The sequence below is a fragment of the Geospiza fortis genome, unplaced genomic scaffold (genome assembly GCF_000277835.1).
Source record: "Geospiza fortis unplaced genomic scaffold, GeoFor_1.0 scaffold744, whole genome shotgun sequence".
Lineage (NCBI taxonomy): Eukaryota > Metazoa > Chordata > Aves > Passeriformes > Thraupidae > Geospiza > Geospiza fortis.
Window position 1 is genome coordinate 153846 of NW_005054617.1, and position 27507 is coordinate 181352.

Consider the following 27507-nt stretch of genomic DNA (forward strand, 5'->3'; position numbering starts at 1 on the left):
GACGGGCGCCCGGGAAGTCGGGCTGAGAGAGGCGCCATGTTAAAGTGTTAATAAATAGTTGTCTTTGTGCGCTTTCGGTTTTGTCCGCGTCCCCGGGGCTCCGAGCCCCGCCGTCCATCAGCCCCGGACACCGCGTGCCCGGGGCGCTGCACCAGCCATGAGGGGCTGAGGCTTGGCCCTCACGCTTGACCCTCACACGGCTGCAAACCCTGGTAGGGAAACCTCACTGTGTGTGCCTCCTGTGCTCGGCGCTGGGGCTTTAGTGCTGAGCCTTGCGGAAAGTTTTTTCTGGGGTCATTTGTGTATCCTCACCTCCCGCCTTATTTTGAGTAGTTCATAACTACTGTGTCGTTTTGGACAAAAGTTGAAGGGATAGTGGTTTTTCTCCTCTTTTGCATTGCTTGTTTTTGAAGCCTTAACACTTGCAATTAGGAATCTAGAAGAAAGAGGTTTTTGATGATTATCATCACTGTTGATGTTGATCACATGCTGATGTAGGTCATGAGCGTTGCAAGTACACATTATTTGGTGCATGACTTCCCAGCAGTTAGCAGTTTCTTCTGCATGCGTTTTTTTCCTTATTTTGTAAGACAGAGATGGTCCACCTCTCATCCTTTTTCCTTCTCACTCCCACTTTCTCCCCTCTGTGTTCTTAAAGTGCTTTGACAGTTTAAACAACTTCTTTTGTTGGACTGTTTATTTTGTTGTTTACACTGAAGTGCTAATTAAGGGGCTTTCTCCTGTTTCTTCTCCAGCCCTTGAAACCAAGTGTAGAGTTTTACTTTTGTAGAACAAAAAGATCTGAGTTACTAGTATTTATGGTCTGGTTTGCAGTCACCATTAGTATTTTATATTCTGAGAAATGCTGTTCCATTTGGACCACTTTGCTTTTTATTTTATTGTGATTGTCATATTTTGTTCCCTCTTGTCCATAATCTTGTTTGGTTTCTTTTGAACCACTTGTTCCTGGTCTGCAATATACAGGGTTTGTATATTTTTTCCTTTCCATATTCCTATGTTGTTATTAGTGCCACAATTAGTGTTGCTAGCAAGGGGCTGCTTTGGAGGAAGAGGATACAGAAGCTCATACATTTTCCATGTAATTCTTAGATTACCTGCAGAGAGGATGGGATTATTTCAGATTATTGGTGATTTTACTGATCCAAAAGCATGGACGGAACAGATCTGAGATTGTGTGCAGTCTTTGGGTGGAATCTGCCCACAGAGCAGGCAGCCCTGTGACAAACTGCTTTTAGGTAGATGGGCATAACAATTTTTTGATGCTCCAAACTTTCCTACTGTTCATGAGCTCAGTTCTCATTCAGTTTAAATGTTTGTTACACTTCCCATCCCTATGGAGCTCATCTGGAGCAGTTTGTAACTCACCAGATCTGTACCAGGAGCTGGACATGGCACTGGCCATTGCATGGGGTTTGCCTTGTTGTCCAGTCCAGTTCTTCCTAAAACTGGAGGTGGAGAGAAGGAAATTAAGAAGAAAAACACACCCTGTCTTCCTCTTCTGTTCCCGTTTGCCACAAGTGCTGTTGGCTGTCAGCTGCCTGAGTTTGTGTCACTTCACCCTCTGCTCTCTGCAGTTTGTCCATGTCAGAGGTGTGCAGAAATAAAGGACTGGGGAATTGCCCTTACAGTTCTTGGGAGGATGTGCAAAAAACTGAATTTGGATGGAAAATCTATTCCCAGCACTTGTGGAACATTGACTTACAGTGTTTCAGAGGAAAACCATCAATCCATACTGGTCTGCTCCCAAAGAAGTTTTAAACTTTTGTTACAAGAGTAATTCTATTTAATGTTAAGATTCTAGGAGTCTCCCATTTTCTGAATGGGAAATTTAGAATTATGAAAACTGGAATAACCTCCTGAGAAACTTTTTTAAAGTGCTGCCTCTGTAAATATTTATAAAGATGCCTCAATAACTTTTGCCCCAAAAAACTTTTTTTTCTTGTCCTTTCCTTTTCAAGGGGAGGAATCTTTGTCATAGTGATATAACCTGTTCCTTCTACTTCATACATTGTACACCATAAGCACAGCAATAGGAAAAGAAAACAAGTTTTGAATTTTCCTCACTATCTGGTAGTCAATGGATGTAGTTTGTTTGGTTTTTTTTAAGTTGGCAAAAGAGACTTAGTTCTTGGGGTTTTTTTTTTAATCCAGACTTTTCACCTAATGTTGTGATATTGGTCACTTGGTTTTAAAGTTTTTTATTAAATTATCTGCATTTTTGAATCAGCTGAATGTCTTTGTTCTGAGTGGTATTGCAGGGTTGTTTGAGGTGTGTTACTTGATGCCACAATGATATAATTGGAAGTAAGTCAACACCAATCTTCTGTATTCCCTAAAGGGACAGTGAAAGTTCTCTGTCTTCCACACTGTTCTGGAATGGGCATAGGCAGATTCTTCAGCTCTTCCTGAAGAAGAGCAAAACTGTGTCATCTTCAGTGCCAGCTGTGCCCCAGAACCAGTGTCTGCAGCACTTAAATGAAATTCCCTGGGAGAGGAACTTACTGCAGAGACTTTGTTATTTATGGTTTTGTTCAATACTGTCTGTTAAGGCTTTGCAAATTTTTTATCAGGGTCTTTATAGGGCTTAACTGAAGATACCTTAATTTTCTAGGAAACAATTTGGTGCACCTGAGGGGTGTATAATACAAATTCTGCAGCAGGGTGACCTTAACATTGTAGGGATTTGAAATTCTCAGTTTCCTGTTATAGATTAACTCTTTGTACCCTCTGCTTGAAGGGTGGAAAAGAGACTGCTTCTTATGTGCCTATACCTCACCAAGAGAAAATATCAAAGTAATGCTAAAATGTGCTGTGTTCATCATAAAAACAAATGCCTGCAGCCTGTGACCAAGTACATTTTAAACTGGATTACCAGAAGGGTCTTTTCTAAAGGGAAAGCCTAAGGATAGTGCTGAACGTCATGAAATCACATTTTGTGTTGCTGGAGCTCAGCTTGTGCCTGCAGGTGATCTGGAGACATGAATGAGTTCATGGATGGGTCACTGGCAGGTTGTTCCCTTGGTGTGGCAGCAGGAGAAAGAAGAAATGGTAGAAATTCAGTAGCAAATATAATGGAAGGTTTTATGTTGACTTTAAAAGAGGTGAAGTGTCCTGATCTATTTACTAAAGGAGCAGCATAAAGCTTTCAGTCTGTGATGAAATGTAGTTGTCACTCTGGGTGGGTGATGGATTGATTTGTGTTGGGGTTTTTTTTGTTAGAAAAGGAGTGAAACCTTGAAAAAATCAAGAACTTGATGACACAGGTTGCTGACCAATGTCAGCTGCAGTGCCATTGAAGCAGTTCATTTGCAAGTCCAAAAGCTGCATAGTTGTAGAAATTTCTGTCTGAGTGGGTCCAGCTGTAGGTTTTAATAGGTTCAGCCTAGAAGCTTTGTTGGGCAAATGCATCTGTCATGTAAAGCAAGACTGAAAAATAGGTAATAAATTTGAGACCGAGGTGACTTTGTCTTGTAAACTGAAAACCTGTGCTTGGGATGAGCTACAGCCCTCAAAGCTGTGGCAGCTGTGATTGGGACTTTGTGGGAGAACTGAAGGGCCAGGCTTTGATTCTCAGCAGAGTTGGTACTGAAAGAAGTTTTGTTGAGAACCTGTGATCCAGTCCAGGGAGCCGAAGGCAGATGAAGCAAAAGGCATTTTTGGAGTTGGGGGTTCCTGATGCTCTTGGTCATGGGGCCTTCCCTTCCCTTCCCTTCCCTTCCCTAATACAGCTTGGTTTGTGTGTTATATGTGTGTTATATATGTTATATATTCCTTTCCTGAATCAACAGAGTAAGGTGTGCACTGCACATGATTTTTGTCTCATAAGGGTGAAAATGTTGTGTTTAGGTTTTAAATGGCAGCTTCAGTCTTTCTCAGCTTGCAGGGTATTTTACCATTGCAGTTACACTTCAGTGTGGCATTGAAACCAACGTAACAATGAGATTGTTTGTCTTACTTTCACCTTGTGGATTTGTGATGATGTTGCTTGTTTGGGTTTTTTGAAGATCTCATTAAAGAAAGAGGTTAAAAACAAAGTTTTTGTTTTCACTTTTTAGTGCATGAAGTGTGATAACTCTCAGCACGTGAACAGAAAGAAATTGTGTAAGCTTCCTTGAACAGAATAAAGGGTCTCTTAGTGACTTTGAACTGTTGATTTCTCATTCCCCTTGTGTGTCTGGAAGAAGATAATTCTGTTTACTTGTCTGAACCTGTTATGCTGTATTTAAGCTCCAAAATTACTTCATCCACATCATTTGAGTGTCTTCAACTGTACCAGGTATCACTTGATTAAGCCTCTGTGGATTAAAAGTCAGTTCTAAACAAAGTAAAAAAGTGAGTGTGTGTTAACAAAGTGTTGGGTACAGAATCTCTGATGAAGTGCTGGATGCCTCCATCTCTTTTCAGTGAGAGCTTTGGTGTTCAGGTATTTTCTGATGTGTCTGATCCAGTCAGTTCAGTGTGGTACAATTCCTCCTGACACAAGGGAAGTGCTTTGCTGTGATCATGGTCAAACCCAGGCGGCTCACCCAGCAAGATTGTGGGGCCTCCAGCTGTGGAGTCCCTTGGAACCTGGCTGGACACTGTCCTGGGTGGCCTCCTGATCCTGCTTCTGCTGAGGCTGGGCTGAGGCATCTCCAGAGGAGTGGAGTGGAGGAGGAAGGAGAGCACTGGGTGTGGATGGCATCAGGTGTGTGCAGGGTGGGAGGGTTTGTGTCCTTGGGCAGCAGAGCTGCTTCATGCCTACACAACCAGATTGTGAGAATCCTGAGTGTGAAACCTCACTTGGTTTGGCAGAATTGGTGTGTCAGTGTAAGTAAGGTCCTAAATATGAATCTGATCTAGGACTTACAGTGTCATGTTGTTTTTGCCTGTAGAAAACCATTGTTGAGTTAAAAAACAAACACTGGGATGAAATGCTCCGTTTTCCCACCATTATAAAACCATATTTTACTTGTTCCAGTAATATAATGGTAGGCTGATTTTATTTTCTGGTTTTATATTTTTTCTGACAGAAGTAGGTTTCTTAGGACATGGCAGGTATGGTGTGTTCACTCCATTTTTTAAATTGGGATAACAAAATAAAACAACTCCCTACTGGGCATTTTTTCCTCTTTCACTCTTTTCCACAACTTTAAGCTGTTTCATTCATGTGTGTTCAGCCACAATATTGACATATTTTATGTGAAATAACAATGTAGGCTCTACGCTTGTAACTGAACTCTTTGAATTGGGCTAATTCTAACCCTTTTCCTTCTCATCAGGAAAAACTTTTATGAAGATTAGCAGGTGACAGAATACTGGCCTGATTATATCAGGCTTAGGAGTAGTCTCTCTTCTCACCATCCTAAGTAAAATACTGAGAGTTTTGCTGTGGGTTGTTGGATTTCTGCTGTTCACACAGGGATACAGTCTGAAGCAGAGGATGGCAGTCTGCAGACCAGCAGTTTAAAAGTACATCTGGTTTTATTTTTCTTTAATTATTTTTCCTAAGGATTGTTTAATTTTGTCTGCTTAATAGTTGTTCTGCAGTGTTTCAGTTTCAAAAGTGAAAAATGACTGAGACTTAATCTGAAGCAACTGTAAACACGAATTGAAAAAACTTGTGCCTTGAACTATGTGAAAAGTTTAAACATAGAAAAATCTTAGACAAGTGTTGAATTTAAGGAAGACATATGGTTAAAAAAAGCATCTTTGTCAACATTGGGGTAGATAAAAGCTGGAAAGGACTCCTGTGCCGCTTTCAGGAGCCACTGAAATGCACATGAGGGACACTTGTTTGGAATGTTAGTTGGTAGATGTTTGTTTAAAGAAAATGCAGCTTTCAAATTACTGTTCCAGATGTTGACAATAACTGGGACATTCCCCACTTCCACTTTTAACATGTCTTAAGAAAGCAAATAGAAACTGAGTGCAAGAACGAGGGTTTCAGTGCAGTTTGTGCCTGGGTTTGCTGCTGAGGTGGTCAGTGCTGCTCCTTCCACCTCCCTGGTTATGGATTTTCATCACCTCACCTGCCTTCAGAAGAAATGTGATCATGTGAATGTGTGGCAAGTTGGATCCAAATGCAAACTGTTTGTTTACATTTTATTTGTCCAGGGAGATGTGATTTGCTTTGGGGAAGGACAGTAATCAGCTGGCACAGGGGATGAGGTTGTGGTGGGTTCCCACTGTGTCACTGCCCCTCCTCAGCTGGGCAGGGGAGGGAGGGGACAATGAAAAGTTCAGGTTGAGATAAGGACAGGGACATCACCCAGCAAGTGCCATCACAGGCAAAACAGGCTCTGCTTGGGGAAATCAGCTGAATTTATTGCCAATCAAATCAGAGTACAGTAATGAGAAATAAATCCCCAATGTTAAAATGCCTTCTCCCCATCCCTTCCTTTCTCCCAGGTTCAACTTTACTTCATTCTCTGCCTCCTCCTGGTGAGCAGTGCAGGGAGTGGGGTCCCTCCCATGGGAGATGGTTCTCCATGGACTTCTCCCATGTGGATCCTTCCCATGGGCTGCAGCTCTTCCCAAGCTGCTCCACCGTGGTCCTTTCCCACCCCACGGGGCTCAGGAAGGGGCTGCTCCAGCAGAGGGTTCCTGTGGGCTCACAGCCTCCTTTGGGCATCACCCTGAGCACCTGTGGGGTCCTCCTGATGCCTTGGGAGGCTCCTAGAGCAGAGGCTGGACAGAGGTAAAGGAATAAAGTGGGGATTTATTAAAAGGCTTTACAGGATTCACCTTGGGCAGCACAAGAGCGCAGACAGGGCTACACACAGGCTGGATGAGCGTCACGAGTTCTCACACTTCTATGAATTTTGGTCCATTTCCATATTGGGGTTAATTGTCCAATTTCAGCTCCAGATTATGCAGTCCCATCCTCCCAGGTTGCTCTCCTCAAGTCTCTGTTGTTTGCACCTTTTGGGCCTGAAGCTGCAGTGGTGTCCTTGGTTCTGGGGCTGGAAAAGGATTGTTCTGTGTGACTGAGCTGTGAGGGGAACTTGCTAACACTTTCTATGAAGTTCAGAGTTACATCCTAATGCAGTACAGAATCTGGAAAATATGAAAGCTGAAACTTAAAGCATCACTCCATGGGTTGCAGCTGGGTCTCTGCTCTCCTGTGGGCCCCCACGGGCTGCAGGTGGGTCTCTCCTGGCCCTGATGTTCCTTCTCCCCTGGCCTCAGTGTCTGCAGGGCTGTTGCTGGCACATACTTGCTCCTCTCTCCCAGCTGCTGTTTTGCAGCAGGTTTTTCCCTTCCCAAATACACAATCCCAGAGGCACTATGGGCGCTGCTGATGGGCTCAGCCCTGGCCAGCAGTGTGTCCCTCTTGGAGCAGGCTGGTGTTGGCTCAGCTGGACATGGGGGAAGCTTTTGGCATCTCTGCACAGAAGTTTTTCACCCTTGTAGCCCCCCACTACCAAAACCTGGGCACACAAACCTGGTACAGTTAAGGACATCCAGGGAACAGCAGTCAACAGCCACTTGGAGTGGAGCATGTTATGTCAAGATTATGACACAACCTGTCTGGCTCTTTATTTATTCTAATTATTTATGGACTCATTTATAGGTAATTTACCTACTCTGCATGTTTTGTTACTCTATAAGGGCCAGGCATTTATTGTTTGCTTTAGCAGCACTTGCTCTGAATGTAGGTAAGGAATGGTACATTCCAAGGTAGCTCCCAAGGTCACAAATCAGGTTCGTGGCCAAACCAATAATAGCAGCACACCTTCCCTTTCAGTCCTGTTTAAATTGGGCTGAACAGTGTTGAAATAGCTCTACAGTGGTGGGGAAGCCATTTGCTTAGAAAACTCAAGTGTGAAAACACAAATAGTGTGGGAATTGTCAGTGCAGAGGAGCCTGTTTGCCTCAGTAGTGCTTCAGAGATGATTCTACATTTTTAGGCTCCTATGTTCATTAAAACCACACGTTTATAGGTTGTGATCAATTTAATAGTGACTGGGTCTGTACTGCAAAGAATAAGCATTTTTCAGTGGAAGCTTTAAGCAAAAATAATAGATTATTATTTCTCAAGTATAAATGAATGACATAAAATCACTTTTGTACAAAACCAGATGAAGCGTTGCCCTAAATTAATATTTTGTAAGTGTAACACCTTTACTTAGATTTGACCTGGTATTCCTTAACAAAGGCTTATGGTACAAAATGATGAATAATCAAGAGAAAAAGCAAGTTGAGAAGACATTTTAGTATTAGTTTGTATATCGTCTTTTTTGATTGGTTGTCGGCAAGAACACTTTGCTCTGCAAATGATAATTTTCCGTTAGTTAGGATAAGAGTCAATGAATGGTAGTAGATAGTGTTCCAAGTATTAGTCACAAAGGCACATGCAGACCATTCTGAATTCATTCTGTATTGACAATAGTAACACTGAACTCATCTCTAGCTCCCATTTTCTTTCTAAAATGCTGTTACCAAAACAAGTTATTTATAAACTAAATGAGCAGAATTCCACATGTGTGGCTTTTTTTTGTTGTTGTTTTTACTACCAAAAATGTACTTTCTTGTGGCCTTTCTAAATGTGCTTTATTTCTTCAGACCATCTGGAATGGATATAAAATCTCTTTATATGCTTTTACTATCAAATAATTCTGAACAACTCTAATTTTTTTTTCCACTTAATGCGAGTAAATTGTCATTAAATCTCCTTTCTAAAGGAGAGCATGCAAGCTGTTAAGACTGCAGTGTACCATTATCATCTTCTGTAATGTTTTCCAAGTGTGCCTTCCATCCATGAGAAAAAGAGAAGCCCAAGATTAGGGAGCTGGCAGTTGTATAGCAGCATGAGTCCAGTAATTAGAGGGAAAGACTTTTGGACAGATTGAGAGAAAAATTTTAAGGTACTCTTGAGAGTTCAAGAGCTTTGTTCTGCTCTTTCAGGCTTGCTCCAGTGATTGATGGTCCATATGTAGTCCAAAAGAAAAGTGCCCTTCACTCATGCAGAAAATCTTTTCATTGCAAAGTGCTATTTTGTTTTATTTTGAGTACCTCAGGTGATTGAAAGAAATAGCAGATGATTTTTTTTAAATGGATGGTTTATGCTGTTTTATGTGGTTATTTTCACTGGTTGGAATAGTCACTGGCACTGATGTGAGGATGTTCACTCACAGCTCAAGAGAGCACTCAGCTGCACATCCTTCTGATAAAATGAGATTTTTTTTTAGCAATAACAAATTGAAAGTCAGAAGTTAATAAATTGATGTGTTCAGGGAAACAGTAGTGATGGTAAAGGTGACTGCTCAGGTTGAGTATTCACAAGTTCTTATGACCAATAAAACAGGCGCAGAAAATGTAATTTATTCTTGCTATTAGAAGACTATTTTGAAATTAATGGGGAAACAAGCAGTGGGAAGGGTGGGAAGCCCTTATCCTTCATCTGGGCTCACTTCTGCTGGGGATAGGGCAGGTCAGGAGTGGGAAAAGCATCTGGAGCAGCAGATAAGGGATGATGAGTCAGGACAGATCAGCTGCAGATTCCAGAGGGCTGATAAGGAGGGCAGGGAGCAAACAGTTCCCTGGCACCTTCTGAACAGGGGCTGAACACCCTTAGCCTCTGTCAGGGAGCTGGAAAAGCCTTTCCTGGGAAATCATAGGAGTTTTGGGAGAAATAAACCATGTGAAATGCCAGGAGTAACACAGAGGTTATGAAATGGAACAGCTTTTTAAGGCAAGCCTGGCATTGAGATGTTGTTTTTTGGTGTAGTCAGTAAATGTACTCAGAATTGTTCCTGGGGTCTAAAAGTGTCTAGTGAAAGTTGCCAGGGGATTATTGTTTATGAATTAATCATCAGCACTCTAACAAACAGATCAAGGAATGATCTGGTCCTGCATGGCTGTTTCTTGACAAATTGAACACCACACACCATGTATGTAGATGGTAGATTTAATAAAAGGTTTGCATCAGCAAAGTTTCATATCCAGTGGATCTGTCATGTTCACTGAACTGTTCACTGTCATATTCAGTGGACCTTTTTGTGTCTTAAGTTTGCAGGTGAAACTCTTCTGTTAGTTCTAGTTGGGTTTATATCCCAAAGGTGACATTTTTCAAAATAAAATAAAGATTTTATTATTCTTACCCGTCTGGCTTCTGACAAGTAGAATATTAATTTTTTGCTGTCTTCATGTCATAGCAGCATTACCACTCAGACTTTCTTGAATTTTGTCAATAATTGTATTGAATATAAATGTATATAAACAGTGACAAAATAGACTTTATATGCTTTTTTGTCAATAAGGCTGCACCTACTATTTCACTCAGTATTTAGAAAAATTCCATGTTTTTGATTTGCTCTGATATATTCATGCAGAAAAAAATGTTTACATCTCTTGTGGATGTGTATTCATTGAGATTAAACATAAGCTTTCAAGCTTGATAAATTGAAATGAGATGTGTAGGTAACTCTGAGTATTACTTGTATTTTAACAGTGAAAGCAAGTTGAATACTTTGGTACAGAAACTCCATGACTTCTTGGCTCACTCATCAGAAGAATCTGAGGACGCAAACTCTCCTCCAGCATTATCTAAAAACAAAAGTATAGGTAAAAAGACATTTTATGTTCATTTTCGGTGTATATGTGATTCTAAAGTCAAATAACTTGATGTTGTTATTTCACTATATCACACTTCACTGGGGTAATTATACCAAGTCTTAATGGGATCTAAGTGGTGGTAGCTTGATAAATGCACAATAGGCCTTTGATACAATATTTATTTCAGTTCTGCATCTTTCTAAAGGTGAAAAAATCTAATCTTCTGGTAATTTCCCTTCTCTGAAACATGAGATATCAGACACAGGTATTTGCTGTGCTAGGAGTTCCTTGTTCAGTGTTCCTGAATTTATAAATGCAGTGTCTTCGTTTTTCTGCTGTAGTAATGCTTTTGCAGTCCTTGTAGGTGTGGGAGAAGTTCTGGAGATTATGCTTTTACAGTAATTTGAAAAAAACTTTTTACATATAATCTAGAGATATTTGGAAAGAAAATAATACTTTTTAAAAAACTAGAGTCCTACACTAGGTCAAAATTGGAAATTTTTACTTCTAAGTTAGAAATAGGTAACAAAGTTTAAACACTTCCATGGCAGTCATGAAAAATGAAATTATTTCATGTTAGTACTGAATAAAATCTGTTTCCAAATTTAACTGGTTAAATTTGTTTATTAGTTTCACTTGGACTGGATACAGGTGCAGAACCTTTCAATTTGTACAGCTTAATGAGCTAAAAGTTGTGTTGATGTGGTGGAGTGCAGGAGAAGAGTGTGCTGGCTGTATTAGAGTTTATTTTCAAACTCCTGTTGGCTTAGGTAATATCTTCCATGGGCTTTCTGGCATGCAGTTTTTATCTTTTAATGTTTTGTTTAGAGAGAGTCTGCTGCCTGTGGCACTCACCTCCTCATGTCAGCATCAAACTGAATGGTTAGCACAGGAAAAAGAAACTGCTCATGTGGTGCTTCAGCAGAACAGTAAAATAAACTGTGATGTAGATGCATCTCAAAGTGAAATTTTTCTGAGGAGCACACTGGGAAAAAGAATTTTGCCTTTATCCTCTGTAGTTAAAAATTACCATTTGGTTCCTTGCTGTAAAACACAGATTGTCTTTGAAATGGAGACACTTGCAAATTTCCTAGCAGACATAATTTAGTTTTGGTTTTGAGATCTAAAAGAACATATTAAAGTTGAAGAGTCAGGATTAAACACTTAAATATTAGGAAATGCCAGAATTTATTATGCAAATTTTCTTCCCTTCCCAATGTTCTGTGCATAACAAAAATGTCTTTAGCAACTGTGCTTTTTTTTTTTTTTTAATCCAGAGGGTGCTCATTGTGAGCAGAAGTTATGGATGTGGCTAGGGCCAAATCAGATTTATTTAATAATAGATATTGTTTTGTTCCAGCATTTGGAGGATGTGTGAACTATTGGGTAGAGTGTTGTGAGGGGGATGTGACAGTGTTCCCAGGGTCTGAGGATGAGGGAAGAGACGAGGATCTGACTCCATGTTTCAGAAGACTGATTTATTATTTTTTGATATATATATATATTAAAACTATACTAAAAGAATAGAAGAACGAATTTCATCAGAAGGCTAGCTAAGAATAGAGAAAGAAAGAATGATAAAAGCTTGTGTCTCAGACACAGTGTCTGAGCCAGCTGACTGTGATTGGCCATAAATTAGAAACAACCACATGAGACCAATCACAGATGCTCCTGTTGCATTCCACAGCAGCAGATAATCATTGTTTACATTTTGTTCCTGAGGCCTCTCAGCTTCTCAGGAGGAAAAATCCTAAGGAAAGGATTTTTCAGAAAATATCATGGCTACAGAGGGAGATGATGATGAAGGTGGTTGTGTTGCCCAGGAAGGCTGGATGTTAGAAATAATTTGGTTATTAGCTGATATTACTTCATACCCTAAACTTTTGTCCCTGCCACACACAGAGGTCAGTTAAAACAGGAAGCAATACTTGCTTTATAGCTTTAATAATGTTCTTTATCCCCTCTGCATTGGAACTGGATGTCTCCCTCCTTTCCACTGCATGGCTGCCAGCAGCAGAGAGCTCAGCAGAGCCAGCCTGCCTGCTCTTGTTCCAAGAGTGGAGCAGCAATCCCAGGGGAGTCTCTGCTCCCTGACAGCCCTGGAGGGGCTGGGCAAGAGCAGCCAGGTCAGCACTGAGCTGGGAGGGGTGGCTGCAGTGGGCACAGGGAGAAACTGGCACTGCAGCACGTTCAGCTGCTGGTGGAATAGCACATGAGAATCAGGCTGCCAGTCTGAGTGCAGAGTCTGCACTCACTGGGGCTGCCAGAGCAGGGGAAGCTCTGCCAAGCTCTCCAAGCTGGTATTTTCCATGGGTTTATCACTTGGGCAAAGCTGGTCAAGAGTAGAAAGTGGGCAGTATCCAAGCTCCAGCAGAAATGTCACCCTCCTTCTACATCTCAGGTCCCTTTCTCACAATAGGGAATGCCTGTAACATTCCAGAGAAGAAGTTTCAGGTACTTAAAAAGGCCAAAAACATTGTCTGCTTCCATTTTGTATTTCCTCCTTCACATGTGGAAATGGCTGGATGATTTTCCCTGCAATTTACTCAGTTCTGCAGAGGTCAAATATCCAGCATTGAATTCTCTAAGCGATTCAGTTTTTTCAAAGTATAGAAATAAATTGTTTGGTGTTCCCCAAAACTGAAGTTTAAGGATAGAGAAGTTGCAGTGCTTGTAGGCTTCTGTTAAAAATCACAAATAATCCTGATAAGTATCCTGTAATTATACTTCCTACTCAGTAGCATCTGTTAAAATCCTGCTGTTCCTAAAGTTTTGGAGCAGTTTCATACAAGAATCATTCAATCACTGAACTCCAAACTTTCCCTTCCATTTTCAAGACTGGTGAATTGGAGCAGGTGCCAATAGGTTGCAGGTCTTTAGGCTTTATATTCCACAGTTCCCAAGCTTGAGAAATAGGAATTCTCATCAGAACTTGGATCAAATGGGATTTTTGTCTGTGGTTCCATGATTCCAGATTTAATACTTTGTTTCTTAGGTCAAGGTGTGTGAGAGAAAATACTTGTAGTAAATTCTTAGAGATCAGCAAAAATGCACTAATGATATTATTTCTGCATGCAGTTGCACTTGCAGTGCTTCAGTATTTCCTCACCAACAGCAAGGCTCTCAGGGACTGAACTGAAAGGGATTTCTGAATTATTTCTGTAAAATTTATGCCACACAATGGAATGTCTTTTCTGTAGTGCACCAGTGTGTCTCTGGAAGTCACATTTATCTGTGTCCATGTGAAACATAAACAGTGCTGTGATGTGCAATGTGAAGAACTTCTGATGTTCCTTGCATTTCAATGGACTCCTTGAATTTCTGTCCACAGGTAAAAGTAGAGAACCTAAAGGAAGTCCAGCTTCAATGGAGAACAACAGGGACGAGGTAGGAATAAAAATGCTTTTGAATTCTAGGTGCATGTCTAGGGCACAGTGTCTGAGTTCAGTCTGTTGCTTTTGCAATAAATACTTCAATATTACTGTTAGAAGCACCCATTAATGTCATCCCCCTTCATCCTGTTACTCAGATAACAGTTGTTCTTTAGGCAAATATGCTTCCTTTATGAAAAAAATAAAAATGGGCACACTGGATCTATGTTAAACTGAGCAGAAATTCTTCATGTGGTGTTTTACTTCTGTCTTGTTCTCCTGTTGGGGACATTCTGGTGGACAAGATCTTAACATTGTAGAGAAAACACAAGTGCCAGGCCTTAGTTTGCCTTTACTGCTGTAAATTCAGATATTTTCAACTGCCCAGCCCTAGTTGTGATCTGAGTGCAAAAACAACTGAAAAAAATCAGTTTTGCTCTGGAGGCAGCCAGTGCTTTCTGGCACATGAGGCACACACCAAGAGTCTGTTCTGCTGGCAGTTTGTGGCTGCAGGCTGCTGCTACTCCTGAGCCCTCTGCAAGGGTGTGTTGGACAAGGGATGGTTTCTGCACACAGCAAGAAGAGCATTCCCAAACCTGTGTGAGCTGCTGACTTCTGACCTGAAACTCCAGAGATTCAGTTGAACTGAACTGGCATGACTGTTGAAATTGTCACTTGTACTTACTGCTTCTCCTTATTTTAAAATTATTTTAAAATAAAAATTATTTTAAAGCTATTTAAAAATAATTTTAAAATTATTTTTTATAAGGGCACAAGTGATTTCTGAGTTGTTTCTAGTTAATGCAAGAAACTGGTTTTTGACAGTTCCCTTGGATATAAATGTATTGACTTTTACATTTTTTTCTTTTTTCTAGGGAAGTAGTTCTTCAGAAAGAACCAAATCCTTAGGATCATCCCGTTCCAAAAGGTTGGTTTGGAAAATAAAAACAAATAAATTAGTTTTTGGGTGTGGGAAGCTATAGGAAAGTGGGTGCACTGTGTCAAATATTTTTGGTAAAAATCCATGGAGTTATGGAATGCTGGTAAAACAGATGCCTCATAGTGCACTTAAAATTCAAACCATTTCTCGAATGAAAGGTTAAGATGCTAAAGCTTGATTATTATTTACAAAGACAAGATTATTCCATATCTTCAGGACAAAGGAGTTGATACAAGAGTTCCTTCAGTCTTGCTATTTGTACATGTAGGATTTTTCCCAAAATGTAATTTGGGTCATACAGAAAAAAAGGTTTTATGTGCTTCACTATTGGAAAAATGTAGCATCAGACTGTGCTGTTGAATTTCCTGTGCAGAAACTGCCCTTTGCTGTATCCCTGCTTTTTCTTTTTCCTTCTTTGATCTAAAAAGTATGGAGTGAATTGTTTACCAACTGCTTGAACATAAGGAAACAAATTATTTGTGTCCCAACTAATAGCAGACTTAGTCCAGTCAGACTCCTCACTCAAATTCTGTCTTCTGTGATTTTTATTAAATCCCAGTGAGCAGTGCAGGGAGTTGAGCTTTCAGCAGCTGCCTTGGTACTGGTCTTTAGAAGTCTGTATCTCTTTTCTCTCTCCTTTTTATCAAAGTTGCTTTATTTTACCATGTCTGCTGGAGTTAATATTCTTCAGTCTCCTTTTTATATTTGTCTTGATGCCATATTTGCAAGTGGGATTTTATATTTGGCTTTAATTTCTCCCTCATCTTTTCATTCCAGTGTCCTGCTGTACTATTCTCATTTATATACTTCTTTAGTCCTGTTTTTTGCTTCCTGTCTTACCACTAAAGGGATTTTCACTCATCCATTTACCATACTGTACCTTATATTGACAAAGCCAGTATCCTGCAGTAGTTCATGCACTGCCTTCAGACTACTGAAAAATTTGCTCCATATGTTGTAGTATTTTCTCCCCATCCTGACATAGTAAATTCATCAGTTTAAATTGTTGGTGGAATTCTGTCAGCTGATCCTTTTGTTCAGTAGTCAGCTTTTTCATTTCTTTCTGCATTTCCTTCATTATCTTGCAAGCGTCTCTTCTGCCGAGATGTTTTTTGTAATTTGCTAATATCTGTGTGTTCTCTTTGTGCTGCCTGTTAAACTTGGAATGATGGATAAAACTAATGAGCAGACATTCACCTCTGTTTCATTTAGACTTTCCTGGAATTGTGACTTTCTTAAAAATACATCACACCTAGATTTTACGACAAAAAGATTTTATTAGTATATACTTCTATTTCACGTGGGAGGGGAGAAATCCTATTCCAAACCAGAAAATTATCCTACAACTGTATGGTAATAACTTGGAGCATCCCAGGTCATAACGCCTTTAATTAATTTAAAAAGAACTTAGTTTTTCCCACTTCATATGGTGTTTTGCCTGCAAAGCTTACCTGAATTGCAGTTTGTACTGTTTGTCAGAGCATGGGGTTTTATTTCTGTCTATGCAGGAAACCTACAGTTGTAACAAAATATGTTGGGTCAGATGATGAACAAATTGCAGATGAAACTGTAAATGAAGATATTTCAAATGAGAACTCAGAGAATGATGTAGATATGCAAAGCTTGCCTAAAGGTAGGTCATGCCTTTCTTTTTTTTTTTTTTTGCTTCTGAATTCAGCAAATTAGCCAGGATTATGATGCAGCATAAATAATTCACTAGAATGCACATGTACCAGTAAAATGCTGTTGGTTTTCTGCCCACAAAATGAGGAACCTGAGCACTTTCAGTTTGGAACCCAGGAGATTTTAATCTGTGGGTGCACGAGGATGTGCTGGTGGCTTAATTTCAAGTGCCTGCTGATATCTCTATAAAACCATCACAAAACAGGGGAAATTATTTATTCTGTTGTTTTGCAGGAGTCTCAAGCTCTGTCACTTGGAGGTCTTATTTTACTGTTCTGTCTTGGGGGTTATTAGCAATTAGATCAGCAAAAGCAAAACTAACTCTGGGGGGAAAATGCCGTTATTGGATCTATTTTTAAGCACATTTTTAGAAACAGTTAATACTGTGGGCCTGCATCCCTCTGCTCTTAGCTGCAGTGTGAGTTGGATTAATCTCCTCCATTTCTTACCTATGAAATTTACAGGAAAAAATGCTGCTCTTCACTGTGTGAATAGCAGTATTGAGGGCAGTCACTCTAAAATGATTTTTTCAGAATATTAGATTATTTTCAGTGTCCTCACCACAAAACTGGGCTCTTAAATAGGAAAGTGTTTTTTCCTTCACATAATTTTGATTAGTACTTTGTTTAAATGAAAATGTCAGATTTTGAATATTGTTGAGGACAAAGCAGGTTTTACTGTATTGCTTTTTTGTGTATTTCATACTGAAATAAATGAAGATGAGCGAACCTGAATAGAAGGAGGGAAAGAGAAAAGATCATAGGGTTTTGAGGGATTTAAATGATGTCCTTTATTGGGAGCAAGTTCCTGTCCTGCACCCCCCAGCAGTGTGGCAGTCCTGTCATGCACGTGCCACAGCAGAGCACAAAGAGCAGAATTTGCTCCTCAGCCCATTCAGTCCTTGGCTTCTGTCCTACAGCTACAACACAGATGTAGTTTGAAATGTGTGGTGTTGGTTTTGGGTTTTTGTTTTTTTCTGTGAACATCTGTGCATTCGAAACTATGTTGAGTTTTAGTCAACAGATTGCACTTTTTTTTTTTGTTGTTGGCTTTATTAATCAGAACTTTTGCACTTCACTTGGATGTGTAATGGTTTCCAATTTCTAAATAAAATTATTCTAGGTACAGTGGTTGTACAGCCTGAGCCAGTGCTGAATGAAGACAAAGATGATTTTAAAGGGCCTGAATTTAGAAGCAGAAATACCGTTAAAATGAAACCTGAAGCTCCCAAAAAGCGTGGAGGTAAATACAATTTAAAACATCTGTTGAAACGGGTTTAAATTGTTGCTTATGACCACATTTGGTACATCTAAAAATTGTCCATATTTCTGATAAATTATCCTAAAAATACCTCCACTCTTCTGGCTTTTTATTCATTAAAGATTTTAGCTGATAGAAATTAGCCTCCATTGCTGCCCCTGCAATGCAGCAGTGAAAGCTAAGATTAGTTACCATTAAACTCCTTATTTTCAATAGGTATAGGATGCTTCATTAGGTGCAGTTGCTTGGTTGCATTCAGGTGTTACAGGTATTCCTTTTTTAAAGGAATTGAACACCATTGATACAGGAACATTCACTGACTGACCAGGAAAGCAACCATGTTTGAGCAGGAACATGTATGGGCAGATTATCCATCAGTGAGCTAAGAAAAATCCTAAACCCTCAAACAACACAAAGACTTCTTTCTTTTGCTGTGAAATTGTGGGAAATTCCCTACCAGTGGGCCCTTCTAAGGATTACCTTTGAAAAGCTGCTGTGTCAGCTGGTTTTCCATAGCTGCTGCTAAAAGTGAGGAGTTAGGTAGATTACAATACTAACAGAAATTAATTTCTCTCTTTTTTTTTCCCCAAAAACAAAGGGGAGGAGGGAGGATTATGTATAACATAGCCAATAAGAAGGTGGATATTTTTGTTAACCCTACTGCGATATCTTAGCTCACACACCTCCAGCAGTAGTCAGGATATTCATACAAACAGCTCTTGCACACCCTCTTCATCCTTCTCATTGCATCATTTGAGATCCTTGCTCTCCTTTAAAGTAATTTATGGAGTGCTGTTTCTGTGGGTGAAGGGGAGGGAAATGTGACTGTGGAAATGTGCTTGTGCTTACACCTGGCCTCGTGTGGTGTCAGTGACTTTTGGAGCATTGATGTTTTCTCTAAATTACAACTTCAGAAGTCAGTTCTGTTTTATTCATGCAAGATGTCCTGTTCATATAAGAATGCTTTTTCCATTTGTGCTTCAAACAATTCTACATATGGTCCAGCAGAACTCTTCAGGGTACAGTGTTAAAAAGATGAGACACTTGTGCTTGAGCTTTGTGGCCTGTGTCTGTATCCCCAGGACAGTTTGTGTCACCTGCCCTTCCAGCTGTTTTAATCTCCATCCCTAGGGAATTTGCAGGCCTTCCTTGGTGTGTCTGGAGGGGTTACTCATGTACTATGCCTGACATATGTATTTTTTAAATATTTGCATTTCTAGTAGGAATTATATGTCCTGTGTGTATTAGAAATAGAGATAGAAGCAGAACTCTGGCCTTTCTAGCATGCAAATGCTCTTACCTACGACTGTAAGAGGCATTGTGTCATTATTTTTAAGTTTTGTGTCTGCAGTGTGGTTGTGGTTCTATTTTTGCTAATATATTTAGTTAGGAATATTCTTAACCAAGTAGTTTATCAGTATTAATGAACTAGTGGTAGTTTAATTTCTTTAGACCATCATCATTTGTAGTAGTAACATGGTTTACAAAGGTTTGCCTCATAAATTCTCTTTTCCTGGTCCAGCTTGCAGGTTTGAGGGAGGAGGCTGTAGTGCATCCCCTTGGTTGTGGAAAAGAGAAAAGATGTTCAGGGCTTGGCAGGGAATATCATGTTCTCCCTGGGTTGGCTGGGCTCCTCAGTGATTCCTGCAGCAGTTCAAGGACTGTGCTGTGTCAGCCTTGGTTCTGTGCTGCAGTATGTGGGGTTCTTTCCCATGGATGGATTCATCCATGGTCACAGCAGCATTTGAAAGTGGGCTGTGAGCTGGTTTGGAGCTCCTGAGAGGGGCTTGCAGGTCCACAGGGTCTGCAGGACATGCAGTCAGGAATGGCTGGAGGGTGCAAACACATCCTGTATCCAGAATTTCACTGAGTTAGGAGCATGACCAGCTGTTTCACTGCCCCCTGAGCCATCTGAGGTTGTGCTTCAGCAGCAGATTGCTGGGAGCTTGTACTGTGTCTTGAGAATGTTCCTGCAGTTCCTTAACATGCTGGTGGTGGAGCTTGGTTCTGATTCTGGGGTAGTGATTATTTAATTAAAAAAAGAAAAAATACAGAGTCTGTACTCAGATTGTAATCATTAAATTCAACTGTTTGAGTAAATTTCCTTATTAATTTAATCACTGAGCACGACAGCAAAGGACAAGTCACAGTTCAGTGATCTCTTATCAAACCTGTATCTGCTTGATCCAGATTGGCCTTTGGGAAGTGCAGAACTTTCACCAGTGATTTTTCTTTTTCTGCTGTTGAAAACAAAAAGATCTCCAAATATTAATGAAGAGCCTGGCATGGAGTGAGCCTGCCAGGCCCAAGTTCACCCCTTCTGAAGTGAAATGGGGGGTTGGTATTAAAAAAAAAGCTTTTTTGACCAAATGTAGATGCAGCAGCAGGGTGGTGCACACACCATGGGAGCAATCAGCAACATGGGGAGAACATGTGGAAAGTGTAGTTTCAGAAAAACCCAAAAACCACTGTGCAGAAAGGAACAGAATGTGAGAAAAGGTTTTTTCATTCACTATTACAGGGATTACTTGCATTTTCTATGAGTTTTCTGTGTTTTTCTTTGAGAAGCTAAAACTGTTTGTGAAAGAAATGTCATAATACGAACATGAATTGCAGTGGTATTTGTTGAACTAAGATTAAATGGGGAAGGTTGTCCAGAATATCAGAACTGCTCTGGAGGAACTTTAGTGATGACTCTAATTTAGCTGTGTTTTCATGAGGTGACCACTTAACCCAACTTAAACCTCTCAAAGGGAAAGAATTGTGCCTTGAGACCAAGTGCAGCATAGAAATCAGGCAAATTCAGTCTTAAAAGGGCAAATGGTTACAGAAAGATTTCTCTGGTGCTGGGTGGTGCAGAAACAAAGGCCTATGAAAAACCTGACATGCCAGGATATTGCAAGAAAATGCAATAGGTACATACAGATTTCTTAAATAAGAATGAAAACAATTAATGTGTTGTTTGTAATCCTCTCCATAGAAGAGGGACTCCATGGAATTGTGAGCTGTACAGCTTGTGGGCAGCAGGTGAACCATTTTCAAAAGGATTCAATCTATAGACACCCTACACTCAAAGTGCTTATTTGTAAGGTATGTGGTAAACAGTTCTGTTTGTTTTTGTTTCATAATGTCATATTAGTTGGTTTGGGTGGGATTTTTGTGGGAGTAATTCCTGTTCATTAGTTGACAAAGTTTTCAGTCCTTAGCTGTTACAATTAAGGAAACTAAAAGGAGGAAAAAAAAGCAAATATACCTATGAGTTCATATTCCTTTTTTCTTATATCCCAGTTAAACTGGTGGTGGTTTCTTTGTTATTTACTTCTATAGCTTTAAGGGTATAATCTTAGTGAATTTTTAATGTAAAACGATCTGTCTGAAATTTCTGCCTACTCATAATGTATTTTAAGAACATATTCAAGTCTGCATCTGCTGCTAAAGCATTCCATGTAAAACAGCACTGAAATAAGGAGCAGAAAAGCAGCTTCAAAGCCATTCTATTTCTGCCAGTTTCAGGCCTGGTTTAAGTTATGGCAGCTTTGCAATGCTGGTTTAGTCCATAATCTGAGTCTTCAGCTGTGTGGCTTCCTGGTGGCTCCACACAGGCCCTGAGCTGGCAGCAGAGGGAAGAGGTGGGACAGGGCAGGAAGGAAATATCCCTGCCTCCTGCTGTGGAGACCTCTGCTAACTTTCAGAGAGCTCCAGAGATCTCTCTTGCATATTTCTCTAGTGGTGGAGATTTTATAATTACAAGATATTGCTAAAGATAGAGATACGGTTCTGTGTTATAATGTACATGGAGCATTTCCCTACTCCTCCTTCTCCTCCTCCTGCCCAGTTCCTCTTTCGTGTTACAGACTCAGCCATGCCCATCTAGGCTGGTTCTTCTCTGCATTCTGGCTTATTTCTTTTACAAAATGTGCTTTACAAAAATCAGCTCACAAGGTGACCTTTTCCCACCTCCCTTGGAGTCCCAGCTGGTGTTCCTGACCTCCTGCAGTGTGACCAGGGACCTGGGTCATTTTTGTAACCTGGTCAGGCTGTTGGGCTCAACAGCAGCTCTTGATTGGGAGCTCTGCTACTTGAATTACATCAGGAGTTGTTCCCTTTGATTTTCTCTAGTTTTACTGAATTGAGCATGGCCTTATGTGAATGTGAGAGGGAGGAATGGAAGCCCCTCATCTCCAGCTCTTCCATTATTTCTGTGCCTAGTTCTGCCCTTATTTTTCTCCTACTTAGGTAAAAGTCCCAGACCTGAGAAACTGTTTGACTGTGAATGTTCCATCAAGTGTCTAAACATCAGATTTTACTGGGGTTTTATGTTGATTTTGGTTGTTTGGATGCTTTAGTTGAACAGGTGTGCAAGTCTGTGCCAGATAATGGCGCCTCATCATTGTCAGTTCAGGTGATGAAGCCTCTTCTGCATTCTGAATTGTATTAATGCCTGTTCAAAGTAGAGCTACAAGTCTGGGAGAACATTCTTCAGTAACAGCTGGGAAAAAATGACGCCAAACCTTCAAATTTGCTGTCAGCAAATCAGCAGCTGATGCCATCAGTACTCCTAGCTGAGTCGTTGGTATTTCTTTATTACCATTACCAAATTTTCAAATGAAGATGCTTGGTTTGCACCTGGAAATGGAATTCTTGGAAGTTAACATCATGATAAATGCTGAAGACTTTTTAATTTAAAGCCTTATGGCATCACATGGTACCATAAGGAGCATCCAGCAGAAAATTGTAATTTATGTGGGATTAATTGTGTCAGGGAGGATGTGGTGCTGGTTTTCCTAGGAAATAGATGGAAGAAACATTCAGACTGGAGAAAAGTATTCAACTGATGTTCTAAAATACACAAATATGCAGCCATCAAACAAAAGCTTGTTTAATTTTCAAACAAACCTTGAGCCATCTAAATAAGTCATGGTTTGGGACTACGGAAAATGTTTTTTAGATTAAAACAAATGTAAAAGACTTAGAATGCTGAAGACCTTGCAGCTGCTGCTTTTGCTGGCTTGCTTCTAATGCATACTGAAATCTAATGAACTGCTGAAGCCCAGTTGAGATTTAATAAAGAATTCTTTGTCCTCTCTCTTTCTTCACAGACTTGCTACAAATATTACATGAGTGATGACATCAGTCGTGATTCAGATGGGATGGATGAACAGTGTAGGTAAGTGTGCAAAAACTGCAGTGTGTGCAAAAACTGCAATGTGTGCAAAATGGGAAAGTGTACAAAAGCTACAATGTGTGCAGAATGGTAAAGTGTACAAAAACTGAAGTAACACCCACAGCTCTACTGATTTGGGGTTCTTTTTTCTTGCTATTGTGACATTACTGACAAGTAAAGACAAGTACATTAGAGCTGAATCAGCAATTATTTGTCAACAAGAAATACTGAACCTCAGGATTTCTTTAACTGTTTGTTTTAGTAATGAACAGGAAAACATTTTTAAAGAAATCTAACGAACTCTTGTAAGATATCACATTTCTAGTTAAATAACATGCCACCTTCCTAGCACCTTAAAGATGAGGCTAGAATCTGACATTCTAAACTTTATGAGCCAAAGAAATTCGGTTCTCCAGATGCATCTCCCACTATTGAAATATCAAAGAACTTCTCTGTCCTTATGTGAAATACCTAAATGTGTAATTCAGTAAAAATTGTGCATTCTGTGGTTTCTATGAGCTTCTTGTCCACCACTGTTCAGAGTCTTTGTGTACTGCGGTAGTAATATATGAGTTAAGGCTAGAAAGACGGAAGCTTATTAATTTTGCTGTAAAATAAATCACAGATTTTCAGAAGAAACAGGGAAAATAAGTGTTAATTAATTTTTTCTGCTTTAAAGAAATCAGTGCTGAAATTCTGTATAAAAGTTACTGACCATTTCAGCTTTATGAGCTGTTAATCTAAAACATGAATTTTCTGACTTTGCAATTCTCCAGTGAGCTTTTCAGTAATGGTTTCAAGTAATGGATACCTGTTCATCACCTGAATTTTTAAATATGTGAACTTAATAATATATCACCTTGTTGGCATGGAGACAAAACTCTCACCTTTCTCAATCTCATTGCAGGTGGTGTGCTGAAGGTGGAAATTTGATTTGCTGTGACTTTTGCCATAATGCCTTCTGTAAAAAGTGCATTTTGCGCAACCTGGGCCGAAAGGAGCTCTCGACTATCCTGGATGAAAACAACCAGTGGCACTGCTATATTTGCCATCCAGAGCCTTTGTTGGACTTGGTCACTGCATGTGACAGTGTCTTTGAAAATTTAGAACAGTTACTTCAACAAAACAAAAAAAAGATGAAAGTTGAAAATGAAAAAAGTAAAATATATGACCACACAGTCAAGTTTTCTCCAAAGAAAAATAATGCGAATTGTAATGGGGAAGAAAAAAAATTAGATAATTCATATTCAGGTTCACTAACATATTCTTATAAAGCACTAATGGTGCCAAAAGACTTGCTTAAGAAAACAAAAAAACTGATTGAAACTACAACAAATCTGAATTCTAGCTTTGTAAGCTTTTTGAAAAATGCTGCAGAAAATGTAGAAATAAGCCCAACTGTGCAACTGTGCCAGCTGAAAGCTTTTAAATCTGTGCTGAGTGACATGAAAAAAGCTCATCTGTCACTAGAAGAAGGCCTGAACCTGGAGATTCAAGCATTGAATGTTAAAATCAAAGATAAAAATACCAAAGAGAAAAAAACCGAGGTTAGATCAGAAAAAAATGAGGCGAAAAAAGATGAAGGAAAGGAACACGTGGCATTAAAAGAGAATGATGCCGCACAGACACAGAAAAAAGTCGTGTCAGAGCGGCCTGACAATGAGCCCATGGATCAAAGTGTTCCCTCAGTGGAGCAGACAGATAACAAGGCAGCTCCTGGGGAAGAGAAAAAGTCTGGCAGAAATGAAGAACCACAGTATGAGCCCAACAGTACAGAGGCTTTAGATATGGATATCGTGTCCATCCCCTCATCAGTTCCTGAAGATATTTTTGAGACTCTGGAATCTGCTATGGAGATTCAAATGCCGTCTGATGAGCAGGACAGTGGAAACACAGCAGCAGATCATGAGGCTCCAAATTCAAATACAAAAGTGAACGCTCCTGTGAAAGATACCAAAGGTGGTACCAAGCTAAAATCGTCGGCTAAAGGAACAAAAGAACTGATTGTAAAATTGACTCCTGTTTCCCTTTCAGAGTCCACAGTTAAAGCTGAAGATCAAGACAACAGCCTAGAAAAGGACAGTAAAGACGCTGATGCATCTGAAGATGCTGATGCATCTGAAGACGTTGATGAATCTAAAGATGTTGATGGATCTCAACCTGGGGCAGCAAACTCTGATAGTGGAAAACAGAACCACAGTGCTGGCAGCGAGCCCTCCACGGAGAACGACGCTGTGCCCGTGGAGGACTCGGATCTCCGGAGGTCACCACGTGTCAAAACCACCCCCTTGAGGCGCCCCACAGACATCAGCCCTCTGACATCCAACTCAGAAGAGGACAGCAATGACACGAGCAGTGAGAAACAGAAGAGGAAAGCATCCAAGCAACCCAGGAGGAAAAGCGATAAAAAAAATACTTCTGACAGCGCTGCTGATGGTCCCAGTCCTAACAAACTTTCCAAATCCAAAAAGCCATATGACTTAGATCACAGCTCAGACTCTGATGAGGTGCCGGCTGTCCTTAAAGAAGCAGGGATGATGAGTCGCAGCTCCTCAGACAGTGAGAGCAACAATGAAGCGCCAGCAAAGAATCAGAAAACTTCGGATTTACAGAAGAGTCAGCCAGTAAAGGATGAAAATGGGAAACGAAAAAGGAAGAGTTCCAGTTCCGGTTCAGACTTAGATGCTAAAAGAGGAAAATCAGCTAAAAATGCTGCTGCTGCTAAAAAGAAACGACAGAATTACTCTGATTCTTCAAACTATGATTCTGAGTTGGAAAAAGAGATACAAATGTTGAGTAAAATTGAGGCTGCAAAGAAATCAAAAAAATTCTCAAGTAAAGATGATAGCTATGATTCTTCTGAAGAAGAGCAGAGGAAAAAAGTAAGCAGTAAGAGGAAGGTAAATTTGAAGAAGAAGAGAGGTAAATCTTCTGAAGAAGAGGATGATGGTGAGAAGTCTTCTCCAGAGAAGGAAATTAATCACTCTCCTAAAGATAAAAAAACGGGTAAGAGGTCAGCTGCTAAGGACAAGCTAAGCAGAGACTCAAAAGAAAAATCTGCAAAGGGAAAACGTGATGAGTCATCTGATGCTGAGAAGTCTTCACTGGAAAAAGAGGAGAGTCCTGAAGTTAAGAAAAAGAAGGATTTGAAAAAGAAAAAGGCACAGGATGATTCTTCTTCTGAGAGTACTGAGAAATCGGCAAAGAAAGAGCACAAGTTGGAGTCTTCAAAAGACAGACTCAAGAACAAAAAAGGATCAGAAAGCAAAGCAAAGAAATCTGAAAAATTAAAAAAGAAAGGTTTCAAGAAAGAACAAGATGATTCCTCTTCTGATCTTGATAAGTCATCTCCAGAGAAAGGAAGTAGCAATTCTTCTGAAAACGACAAAATTAAAAAGGAACCCGTGTTTACAGAAAAGAGAAAATTGAGAGAGAGAGTAGCTAAAAGAGTGCACATTGATTTATCCTCTGATACTGAGAAATCGCCTCAAAAAGAGGAGAGTTCTGATGATGATGCCATGCGGCGTAAAAAACGAACTGACACGAAAGAAAAGAGGAAAATAAGCCACAAAAAGAAGATTTCCAAGAAAGAACAGAATGACTCATCCTCTTCTGATGAGGAGTCTTATGAAGACACTAAGAAAAAGGTTAAAAGAGGATCAGTAAAAGAAAGTAAAAAGAGCAACTTAAAAAAGAAAGTGGCAAAAAAGAAAGTAGTTGTCACTTCCTCTTCCCCGTCTGATAAGGAGGAAAATGATGATCAGAATTCCACAGGCGATGGAAGCAGCGACGAGCAGAAGATCAGGCCCGTGACTGAAAGCTTGATGCTGTCTGCTGATGCAGGATTTTGTCAGTCATCAGGTGTGCCAGAGTTGTTCATTTGGGTGACATTTAATAATCTAAAAACAAAAAACCCTCATCAGTTGGTAGTTATATATTTAAGTGTTTGCAGCCTGGCAGGTTTTCTGATACAAATTTGGAAGCACCTGTTGTAAAGTTCCCTTCCAGCCAAGCTATCCTGTGGCTGTGAGATTGCACTATTTCACTTTGTGCAGCTTGTGCCTTGAGGAAAAAAATGATGTCACTGTAAATGGAGATGCTTTGGAAGCTCCAGGCAGTATTTACAACGGGTACTGCCTTGCCGTCCAGCTTTCCAAAGCCTGGCCCTTGCCTCACCTGCCCAGGGACTATGTAGCAGAAGCTGGTTGGAAGGAGTAGATAATGTGAACTCACATTTATCACCTCCTGTCTGTGCACTGGAGGTGATGCTGGAGACCTGTGGCATTGTAATATACGTTTAATAATCAAGTAAATTATTTTTATGCCTCACGAGAGCCATGTAGGCTTAGACCAGCTACTTAGAAATCTGCCATTATTTTCATATGTTGTGTTGTGCCATTGTTTCATATGTCTCTGTGCAGATAATACTGGAACTTGTAGGGCTTTCCTCTGAGTGCTGCCTTATCAGTGTTTTCCCCAGTGATGTCACAGCTTGGGGAGATTGCAGATAATTAATGGTTTGCATAGTA

The 27507-nt window shown here is 40.1% G+C and overlaps 1 protein-coding gene across 1 annotated transcript in view; it reads left to right on the plus strand.

Moving 5' to 3' along the window:
- The first annotated feature begins 10460 nt into the window (after positions 1 to 10460).
- ATRX (ATRX chromatin remodeler) overlaps positions 10461 to 27507 on the plus strand; it is a 57980-nt gene continuing 40933 nt past the window's right edge. Inside the window, exons 1-8 of the mRNA XM_031064689.1 lie at positions 10461 to 10569; positions 13892 to 13947; positions 14807 to 14859; positions 16380 to 16504; positions 17677 to 17796; positions 20795 to 20904; positions 22914 to 22981; positions 23886 to 26839. Coding sequence (XP_030920549.1) covers positions 13927 to 13947; positions 14807 to 14859; positions 16380 to 16504; positions 17677 to 17796; positions 20795 to 20904; positions 22914 to 22981; positions 23886 to 26839 — 3451 coding nt within the window. The 5' untranslated portion in view covers positions 10461 to 10569; positions 13892 to 13926. The remainder of the gene's footprint in view (positions 10570 to 13891; positions 13948 to 14806; positions 14860 to 16379; positions 16505 to 17676; positions 17797 to 20794; positions 20905 to 22913; positions 22982 to 23885; positions 26840 to 27507) is intronic.